Source organism: Branchiostoma belcheri, unplaced genomic scaffold (assembly GCF_001625305.1).
Source record: "Branchiostoma belcheri isolate BF01 breed outbred unplaced genomic scaffold, Haploidv18h27 scaffold20, whole genome shotgun sequence".
In the NCBI taxonomy this organism is placed as follows: domain Eukaryota; kingdom Metazoa; phylum Chordata; class Leptocardii; order Amphioxiformes; family Branchiostomatidae; genus Branchiostoma; species Branchiostoma belcheri.
In genome coordinates this window covers 722932-734133 of record NW_017803491.1, presented here as the reverse complement: position 1 = coordinate 734133, position 11202 = coordinate 722932, and the positions used below count along the sequence as shown (strand labels likewise).

Sequence of the window (11202 nt, the reverse complement as noted above, 5' to 3'; positions counted from 1 at the left end):
ACCATGCCCTGTAGCACAATCACACAACATTACACACAAGAAGTTGAACATAGCACATGGTGGCTACGGCAGCTCATAGGGGACAGAAGTATCATCTAGAAATCATAAAAAAGGGCTAGAAACAACCAGAAACAAGCATACCTTTCTGAGAACAGTCCTGTCCACATCTCCAAGAGCTAGAGTTGCCGTCTGGCCTGCCTTGACCACTCTGCAGGGTGCCCGGTTTCTGTGGACAGTGTTGACCGAAACAGGAAGGAAGCTGCCTGCCTCGTTAGGCCCGATGAGCAGGCTGTCTCCCTCCCGTGCCACTCCGCGGTACAGTGTCCCTCCCACCACAGTCCCAGCCCCTGGCACAGTGTACATCTCATCAACCTAACAGAAGAGAGATCAGTACAGAGTTCAGTATGTTATCTTATGAAACCCTTAAAAAACCAAAACACCACCTCGAGTAAGAAAAAATCTTGTACTGTTGTAAGGAAATGTCAGGAATACACTGACAACACAATGGCATTATGATACCTAAGCAATTAAACTTTTCTTCACAATCTTTTAGACCCGCTATTCATAGCATGCTAAAACCTTCAAGCCTAATGTCTAAAAAAACTAAGTTTCAGACATGGCCATAAGAAATTGAAGACCAAGACCTGACCTGGTATTCTGTAAGCTCCTGCATGAGTTGCTCCTGCTCCTTGCCTGAGTGTGGAGGGGGCAGCACGTTCAGGAACCGCCGCAGCAAGTCCAGGTTCTCACCACTCACACTGGATATTCTGAAGATGGGAGTTATTCTGAAAACAGAATACAGGTAAACATCATTTAGAACCCTGGATCAAAGGTAAATTTCTCTACTTCTATATCGAAATACACACTTCCTAAAAATATGGAGGTAATTCAGTAATGCAAATTATCTGTAGCAATAGTTCTATTCCACATCTGTGAGCAAGCTTCAAAAATGATGTCCCATCCTGACCTGTCAGTGTTAAAGTTAGCAGCAGCAGTGATGGCATCATCCTCATTCTCTATCCTGAGAGGTATCCTGTTACAACCAGGAGATTTCAGTACTCGCTCCACCTGTTTCAGTGTGCGCTCTGTCACCACTGCAGAGCACAGGTCAGTCTTGCTGATAACGATGAAGATGGGCAGCTTCAGGGCTAGTGCCAAGCCAAGATGTTCCTTGGTCATCCCAACTGTGACAGGGAAGAAGCATACAAAACATGAAAACCTCTGCACCAATGCTGTCAATAAATGGTCGGTTTATGTCAGAGCCTTTGCCAAGAATATAGGCAGTTTCAACTAATGTGTAAAAAAATCTTGTAATTTGTATAGAATTATTTATACATAAATACAAAGTGCTGTTACCTATCCCAGTGTTAGCACTGATGACTAGCATAGTGTAGTCAGGGTTGTAGCCTGTCAGCCCAAATATAGTGGTTTTGAGGTACTTTTGGTGACCCGCAAGGTCGATAAAGGTGATCAGTTTGGACGCACTCTCACAAATTTCAGCCGCTGTGCGGTTCTCGTTGTAGTTGATGACCTGTGAACAGGATGTGCCATCATGTTAAATACATGTGTGGTTTAAGTTACTGCAAGCCATACCGGTATTTACACTGACTTCTTAGTTTGGAAGCACAACTACTAATTTTCAGGCTTCACAAGAGACATGAACAAAGGAGTAGAGAGTGGAAATGACAGTCACATTAAAGTAACAATCATTACAAGACAGTTAAGACAGCTGAACTTACATTTCCATGACTGTCAAAACCCAGAATCTCATGTCCGATGCTGGAGGTCCTCCCAGACTGGATCTCATGCAGGTGTCTGAACATGTTGAGCCTGGCTCGACCTCGCCCATTGTCCAGCTCCCCCTGGGTCAGGACACCCAGCAGAGTACTCTTCCCTGCATCCACATTCCCCAGAACAGCCAAGCGCAAGTCTAGGAACTACATGGGAAACAAACCAATGGTATTCTTTACAGTAAAATCACATCCTCTGCTAAACTCTGTGCTGCCTTCAACAATGATATACATGTACATGTAATCTAGAAACTCCTTTCTTTGAGAGAAATGATTAATTACACACGATAGAAAATACCATTGTACACAAGCTCACCTGCTGATCATCAGGCACTTTCCTAACCAGCACCTCTGCTGCCTTGCGAATTTCCCCATCACCTTCAATGTCTCTCTCTCTTAGGATCGAAGTGGTAGCACCAAGTCTAGTGAAGACATCATTGAATAAGATGTTACTGAATATGAACGGTAGCCATGCTGCCCATGCATCATTGACTAAATCAACTGTACCAAAAAATCATGTGCTTGTCACTTTTGAACTTAAAAGTTTGAAGTGTTGCCTCAACCACTTTACAAAGAGATGCAGGTTATTACATGTACTTTGTATTGGGAACATTTATGTGACCTACTAGTGCATAGATTATATTGCATAGTTGCCGTATGATGTAAGTGTACTTTGTATGAGATGAGACCATAGCAAAATAACACAGTACATGTATAAACACCTACTTCTCTGCCATCCTGTTGAGGGTATAGAGGGACCGTTTGAGCTCGTCCTCTGTGAGGCCTGCCATCATCCCGCTGTCCTCCACCCCGATCTCATAGATGGCCTCACCGCCGCCTTCCTGCAGCCGCCATTTCATCTGGGTCACCAGGTGTTCAAACCGGGATGGAGACGGGTTCAGCAGCTTCAGCTGGTGTTCGAGTCATGCAAGGTTGGATTACTGTGGCTGAGATTTACTAAAAATATCTTCTAACCAGTATGTGATATTTAGATTTAAAATACTGTTTTGTGACAGAGTATTGTGTTTTACATTTTGGCTTGACAACTGTGTGAAAGTTGGAATCAAAACCATTCTAGCCCAGTCTTCAGGGGTGATGAAACAAGTGGGCAATAAACAAAGGCTCAAACAATCAGTTATATTGCACAATCACTTGTGTGGTGTGATGCAATGCATAGCAACACCATCTATACTATAGATGAATCCCCTTGAACAAACACCATTGTCCCTTTAAGTGTGCTGCTTTCACTAGTCTAAGTACTAGTAACTAGTTTGAGGTCTAGAAACATGAAAGCAACAAAACATTACAGACCCCAGTTTAGAAAATTATCTGATACATTGCAATGGTTTTACTGCAAGGAAATTATTTGCACCAGCGAGTAGGTAGCTTTGCCTTCCTTTTGTCCTCAAGAGATGATGAAAGATACAATCTAAATGCAAGAGAAATTAGATTTTGTAACCAATAAGTTCTCCTACGTCCATCATGAATGTCATACGGTTTCTGGAGGCTATAAATACTGAAACTTGGTATGCTGGGAACGTCAGCAAATACTGACTGGCAACTGTTTACCAACACTGGACGGTATCACAATATTCTGGTACGTACCTTGTACTCAACATTGCCTTCTTCAACCTGGAAGAAAGACAGAACATCGTGTAAAGACCGCGGACCCTTGAAAAGAGGCTTGAGTACTACCTGCTAAAATTACACCTGCCGGTGTCACAAATCACGGCCCTTTGTTTGAAAACACTGGCGACCCTGGCTAGTGTTACGTGTCACTATACACGCACCCTAGCGACGCGTCAAGTCACCTAGCACAACGGGCAAATGCGTAACAGCGGACGATGAAGCAACTTATTTCTGGGCATTTCATCTTGTGAAAAGGGGACTTTGGATGGAAACAGTGGCAAACATATAGATGAGCAGTCTGGGTGGCAAATCTATGTAGGTCATGTCGACCCTTTTATATAGCTCCTCCCCCCAACTCACCACCACAAAATAACAACACTGTCATTGCAAGAAACAACGTGTGTGCTGTCAGTTTCACAAAAATGTCATCAATTTTCTGTACACGCATATTCTGCTACATTATACCATGCATACCGCCGAAGATAAGCAATTCTATGTCGCCGACCGGCAAATTTACCTCAGGCGGGAGCCGGGGCCTAAGGTCCAGGCTGGTAGGTCTGGAGGGCCGCCGCTTCTTTTTCTCCGACCTTGGCTCGCTCTCGTCCCCGAACAGGCTGCACATAGGATCCATGACTCCTCTACCCTCGTAGCATCCCGTCTATCAAACTACAAGCAACACAGAAATGTTGCAAGCTGCCGAAATAGGTCCAAGGACCTTCTATTTTCATAATCGAGCCGCCATCTTGCATCACTCTGTGATTACAACAGAGTTCCCGGATGTATGTGATGTCATTATGTTTGGCAACTGACAGGGGGCTGTGCCCCAAACACCATCACCATGGCATGCGCAAATGGACATGTCAACTATGAATGGCAAATTACTACATCTGTAAACATAGCATACTTGTAACGTTACACTTTTGGCGTATTGTATCACCTGGATGTCTAACCTTCATAGACGGATCTACTGCATAGTCAAATTATTTCTCAAATTTCCAATTATTAATGTTAACATGAATATACGTGATGGTTTCATGTTTTCAATGGTTTGCCTCCCATAATTTCTAAAAAACCTCATATTTTGCTTCTGCAGTGGATTTTATCACATGACACAAATTGCTTTCCAGTCCCTTTATTCCAGTGCATGTGCACTACAAGTGATTGTTTTTACTCTCAATGTCCAGTCATCACAAAGGTTCAACATTAGAGAGATGTGAAACCTGTACACATTGCATGGAACACAGTATGTACACTTCCCAAGGACATCCCTTCTACAAAGTTACATGCTGCAGTCTCAGAAACAAATGTAACAATTCAACTATAGCTAGGTTTCAACAGGGGCAGGGAAACCCAAAGGCCACATCAGTTCAATCCTGAAGTTTAACATTCTACTGATGTAACACTGAAACAGGAGAGTTTACAAGGCATGAAAAATCCTTCAGTCACAAAGAAATGAGGTCATATTGATTAACTTTTTTGCCAGTTTCCAATGAAATCACTGGTCATAAGAAAAGCATCTGTAATACATGTATACAATTAATGCCCACATTTCTCTTACTGTAGGGATATACATTGTATAATTATCATAGCAAGCTATCCTTAAAATCAAAACTGGTGTTGTCTCAAGATAACACCTAAGCTCTACAGTATAATTCAGAGTGTTTCACACAAAAATAACACACAATCTACATACAGTTGTACTTCTCAACCCATCTATTTTCCTTTTCACATTAACCTTTCATCACTTTTGCAGTCCAGACTGAAGAATGAACATTGCTTATTTTTATTTTTACAAGTTTAGATTATGGCACATGCATTTAGAGAAAGTTAACAATCTTTAGGCAATGAAGCATCTACAAGCCTTCTGCCTTAAAAATATCATGCAAAAGCATGCACATACAAGTAGACATGTTGTTTGAAATCAAAAGTAAAGTAAGCTATTCGAAATGTTCTACGATCACCACACATACTTGTTCAAATGTAAGGCTTTCTCTGTGACCACCAATGTACTTCTGGTGTACTGGCAATAGAATACAGCATTGAACAGGACAAACATTTCATTCCCTCTAACATGTGACACTAGTACATTGTATTTGCAAACAAAAAGTACAGTACATGGTGATGGTGGTGACCAATTGGGACTTAAATACTAGTATGCCAAACATGTCTGATGCCATGAGATACATCTATATTTCTACCAAAACATATTTTTTCCTCTCTCCTAGTGACAAATTTCTTTTACTTCAGACTGAGAACATTAAGATTAAGTTCTGTGGTAAAGCTGGTGGCATAAAAGTGTCAGTGTCTTTATTTATTTTATTTATTCAGTGTCTTGTGTTCAAAGGTTAAAAATTGCTTTCTGCAAAAAATGTGAACAGCTACTCATCTTCAGAAAACAATGCGGAACTCTTGAAAGACACATACAGGCTCCCCTGTAGTAAGAAATAACATCATATACTTGCTACACTCGTAGCTGCCTTGTCTTGGGCACTTTTTCAAATAGTCTTTGCTATCATTTCAGTTAAGACTTGCTATCTTTTGTATGTAACACAGTTATTAAAAAAAAAGAAACAGAAGAGATGGCAATTAACAATACATGTATATGCAAAAGCAAACCTTATGCCTACAACTCTTGGAAGCTTCAACTAATAAACACAATATGTAATGTAATATTGAACTGCATCTACATTGTTAACTTGTCCAGGTTGAGAAGTAATGCATGGGATACAGTTAAGAACAGACCTCTTTCACTGGTAAGGAACCTGTGATGTGTTAAGATGAAAGACAAGTTTCTTTATACTTTAACTTACATACTTCTATCTTCTAATTATCCTCAATAAAATCTGTCTCTCATGCTTTGCATCAGTAGTATCCTTACTCACTATATAGATATCAATATTTTGAACTACATCCTAATATCACTACTCTATACAATTTTTTTATCATGGCCTTCCGTGGCCATGTCTCCTATTCCAATGCTATCATCAAAGTAGAACACATGTTGCAAGGCATTCTACCTTCATGAATGTAATCTAGTGGGATTCATCTAGTGCCCTTTCATGCAAGGAATCTGCACACTCGACTTACACAGAGAAATACTTGATGGCTCTGTGCATTACCACTTCAAGGTCCCACTGAATCAAGGGCAAGCTGATACAGACAGATAAACTTCTCTGACACAAGTTATGGTTCTGTTCAAGTACATGTTATATATGGCTCTTGGTTTGAATGGAATTTAGCATTGGGCATCTGATCCTCTTTACAACTTTCACCTGAAAGGAATATTTGTGCACCAGAGAAGAATACTCTCCTTTGAATGGATCACATTGCTCTTGTCCACTTGACAATAAGTACATGTACCTGCCACTTCCAATTTTCTCTTCTCTCACTCTTGCCTTCTACCTAAGTCAACACTCCCACCCTCCCTTCTATCAAATACCATCAACTGTTTCACGTCCTCTCAGTCAAGCTAGTAAGATTGGAAAGAAAAATACCACATAAAATCATGATTTGAAATTTGCTATGCGTCAACACACTGACATAGACATTGTGGTGCTTGACAACTATCCAGCGGTCCCCCCAGGTGTCACTTTGTTCTCCCTGGGGATGCTACAAGCTGTTCTGATGATTAAGATGATATGTGAAGGCAAATGCCTTGCCTTATCTTTGTACAAATGTCATAGTCCAAGTGCTGTACAATGATGAAGTCCCCTCCATAAAAACATACAATATGACTTAAATCCAAATGAAAGTTAAGGGTCCACAGGTACACAAGAACACTAATGAGAGTAAATAATTTTCTCCACTTGAGTTTTACTTCTTGCCCTTGCCAGGCAAGCCGGTTCTTGGGGGTGTTACAGGTCGGCCAGAATTCAGGCCACCATACTGGTACTTCGCCTTCTTTTCTGATGGCTTCAGAATCTGAAAGCAAAATTTCACAATCATTAAGCTGATTTACTTCACCATACCACAAGCTTATAAAGTCTTTCATTCTGCTTCGTATGAAATTCAATATTACATGTACTTCATAGATTCAATCACACCAGGTAGGGCCTTGTAGCTTGCAGTAGAGTCCGTCCTGACTGAGCAAAACAATTACTGTCCAATAAACTTCAATGAGCTGAACTACAAAGGCAGAAGAATAATGAAGGTAAATAGTGTAAGAGCGTGGAAAAAACAGATTGTCCATCTTAACTGCCTTCAAATTCTACAAAAACTGTTGGCAGTGTTGTGTCAATTTGCTGCCAGTAGCATAGTGAAACATTCTTACCTGGAAGGAGCACATAAGGGTCTCATCCACACTCATCATGCCTCCAGCATTGTCAAACTCCCCACAGTAGTTTGGGGCAGAGAACAGCGTTACCAGCTGACGTTTGGCAAAGAACTCATAACCATCCTCTACAACCTAGAAAGAACAAACACCTCTAAAGATATGGACAGTTGTAAGTTTGCATAAGCCAACTACGAGCAAACATAGCAGGGCTTTAAATACTCATGTGCAATATGAAACATTTTTTGCCAACATGCAATTTTGCACGTACCTGAAAAAAAGTATTTTGAGCCCTGCATAGTATAACATTATAAGATAACATTATAACTGTGCTAAAAAAAAAGGCTCAAATGTCCCCTGAATTTTCACTTCAAGATCATCAGGATATTTGCTTCATGGTAGTATTTATTTGACATACACAAATTGGTCCTTGATCGTATACTTTTTCACACCCACCTGATGTGCTCTGCAGATTAGGTCAAAGTCATGTCTGTTGAGGAATTTACTGACTACGTCTGCACCAAATGTGAAGGAGACTCCGCGGTCGTTCTCTCCCCAGCCCTGAACATCCTTGTCTGGGTCTGACCACAACAGGTCACACAGGAGACCTGCAGGGGATCATAGTATCACAGTATCTTCACTGACTGACATCTTTTCTATCATGTCAAAAATACTTCCGGAAGTAAAAAAACAAACCAAGAGCTGCAATCATAGATACCTTGTGTAAACAATGTTGTCATTATTGAGTGTTGAAAAACATCAACCTACATGTACATGTACCATTGAAAAAACAAATCAATTTTACATCAAATAAAAATTAGAATGCTGACTAACAAAACTGACATAATAGGGGGAAGTACATGTATAACAAGTTTTTCATGTTCTAGTCTTCCACAGAATTTACTACACTACTAGTTTTAAAAAAATAGAACAAAACTGTGTTTCAGTCATTGTGAGTACCTGTAATTGTAAAAACATATTGTGACAGCTGTCAAGATTTCATTCACAAAACAACTATAGACCCTGTTCACATTCATTTTTTCTATTCGATTAAAACTTAAATAAAAGGGCTATCCGAATAGAAAATTGTCTATCCGAGTGTGAACGCTCCAAATCACTTAGATTTTACCCAATTCAATTCCAAAATAATCCACCTCGGGAGGAGGTCTGAGACACTTGCGGCGGATTCGAATCAGACGAAACCGCGAGTGTGAACGCAAAGTGAATTGACTTCCGAGTTGGATTCGGCGGTGTTACATCATTGCTGGCAGTCTTACCAATCAGAGCGTAGAACGCGGCTGCTATTTACATATATTAATGAGAAAATGGCGCCCTGTTTTTCAGGAGAGAATATGTGTTACGAGTTTCTTTTCCACGGATTTTCTGACGTTTGACGCCGATTTTTGGCAAGCTATAATAACGTTACCGTTGATACTCTACTGGAGACAACAGATGAGTGATCATTTTACAATCAACGAGAACTTTTGTTGAATGAAACAGCAATGAAAGCTAAGATGCAGCAAGTTATTTTTCAAAACTATTTGTCTCGTGATTGAAAGAAAAGAGGCGTTTTGTTTTATTTTTTGACGTGATCTTACCTGGTAATTTGTAGTGGGAATGTTTCCAGTACGTGAGAAGTGGGAAGGTGGCAGCTTGGTAAAATTTTCTTGTGAAATATGAGTTTACGAAGCGAGGCTCGTGATACATATAAATGTTTGGTGAAAATATGACGTAGTGATATGGCAATTCTTTCGAAAAGTAGTGTGAACGCTCTTGTGGATTCGGTGTCGATTCAGATAGACAATTTTCTATTCAGATAGCCCTTTTAATCGAATAGAAAAAATGAATGTGAACAGGGTCATAGTCTGAGTATGTAGATACAGACCTGTGTCCGGTACATCAGTCGGCCTCATGATGCGGCGGATCTGCTCCATGGACTGAAGGTCTGGGGACAGTCCTGAAGTGCAAGGATTTGATTGAATGTACATGTACAAATGTACTGTGAGTGATGTCATTTCAACATTCACACCAATTCCACTATCCACACCAATGAACCAACTTCAAAATCCTCAACATCGTCTTCTAAGAATAGCAATAAAGCACTTGTGAATACATAATGCATATGCTGGTTATAGTAATCATAAATGTCATATCTTTCGCAATCAAAGTGGCCTGTATGGCATTTTGACTAACTGCTCATTGGGATTTATATGACAAGTTACATTTTCTCATCTGAAATACCATGGTTACCTTCATGGATTCATTTCTCAGAATGGCCGATTATATTTAAAATCCCATCCCTCCAAACACTGTAAATGTCAGGGTAGTACAAACAACACTGGGAGTGTTGATCAATTGGTCCCAATAAATATTGACCAAATGATTAAGTTCTTGAGGTGTTTTTTCCTTATATATATTTTAATTAGCCTGATTAAATCGCTTTTGCCGGCCGCCCAACATCCAGCCGGGCCCGGTGGCGGACTATGTAGGGAGCCCCCCCCCCCCCCAGCTTGGGTTACATAGGCTATATTTTAATTATTTCCACTGGATCTGTCATGTTTGCCACAGCTGTCAGGCATCTCCATTCCTATAGCCTGGATTAATCTTCGTATATAAGGTTCACAATCAATGAAAAACTGAATCTGGCAGAGGGAGAGGGAAATAAAATGTTAACCATGTTTGTTTTATCAATCAATTGATGTGTACTCAAGACACTGGCACTGTACTGTGATGTTTATCCAAAATAGTCTGGTCCAGAAAGTAGGCTATTTCAAGTGAATAAACATTGTGTTCAACTTGAGCCATGATTCAGGTTCAGGATTGGTGATAAACAGTTTAGACCTTCTTCTGGACCACATGTGCTTCTGGTGTTTAAAACTCACACAAAAGGGCTGATTAAATTCCAACTCAGGAGTTTGTTTTTATCTGAAAACAGCCTGGCTAAATTGCAAGCACATTTACATTTTCTTATCTTCCTCCCTCCAGTGCTTAGTTTATCATCAATCCTTCTCCTCACAAATGGGTATCCCAGAACAGTGATTAACATTCCATACAAACCAACACCCCTCTTGTTGACTATGGCACATGCTAAATACACAACCATACCCTAGAAATGTCATGTGTGAGGAACACCCAATGTGTTTACCATTCCTTCGTTCCAGGATTTTCTCCATTACAAGCAAAACCTCTTAGTCTTACTACCACCCAAGCATTATTTTAAGGTTGGATAACATCATAACAGGATATGACTCTATTGACATAAATACCATTTGTTTGCCTAGCTAGATGTATAGAGTGATGGGTGTTATCCATCATGAAAAGTGCTATGAACATGTTGACAGAACATTGTTTTCCTCTCAAAACTGTAGTGTTGGTAATCTGTTATTAGAACAGGAGCATCAATAGTGTTTTTTGTGTGTATAATACTTGTTATATCTAGAGATAAACTATCTCATGTACATAATCATTTTCTGGTACTAATCTCTGTACATGTACTTCTATATTGCTGTGATT

General features: G+C 40.2%; 2 protein-coding genes across 3 annotated transcripts in view; both read right to left on the bottom strand.

The window, feature by feature from the left end:
- LOC109469165 (GTP-binding protein 2-like) overlaps positions 1-4280 on the bottom strand; it is a 7215-nt gene extending 2935 nt beyond the window's left edge. For both annotated transcript variants that reach the window (XR_002140173.1, XM_019767570.1), the window contains exons 1-9: positions 3937-4280; positions 3396-3422; positions 2517-2701; positions 2107-2212; positions 1740-1937; positions 1357-1531; positions 968-1184; positions 650-785; positions 142-372 (exon numbers count right to left, since the gene is read on the bottom strand). Coding sequence is in view for 1 of the 2 variants with exons in the window: in XM_019767570.1 (XP_019623129.1) it covers positions 142-372; positions 650-785; positions 968-1184; positions 1357-1531; positions 1740-1937; positions 2107-2212; positions 2517-2701; positions 3396-3422; positions 3937-4050 (1389 nt within the window). In the remaining variant the exon portion in view is untranslated. The remainder of the gene's footprint in view (positions 1-141; positions 373-649; positions 786-967; positions 1185-1356; positions 1532-1739; positions 1938-2106; positions 2213-2516; positions 2702-3395; positions 3423-3936) is intronic.
- Positions 4281-4535: 255 nt separating this feature from the next.
- LOC109469167 (serine/threonine-protein phosphatase PP1-beta catalytic subunit) overlaps positions 4536-11202 on the bottom strand; it is a 16547-nt gene continuing 9880 nt past the window's right edge. The window contains exons 5-8 of the mRNA XM_019767573.1: positions 9575-9646; positions 8146-8297; positions 7690-7824; positions 4536-7340 (exon numbers count right to left, since the gene is read on the bottom strand). Of these exons, the coding sequence (XP_019623132.1) occupies positions 7233-7340; positions 7690-7824; positions 8146-8297; positions 9575-9646 (467 nt within the window). The 3' untranslated portion in view covers positions 4536-7232. The remainder of the gene's footprint in view (positions 7341-7689; positions 7825-8145; positions 8298-9574; positions 9647-11202) is intronic.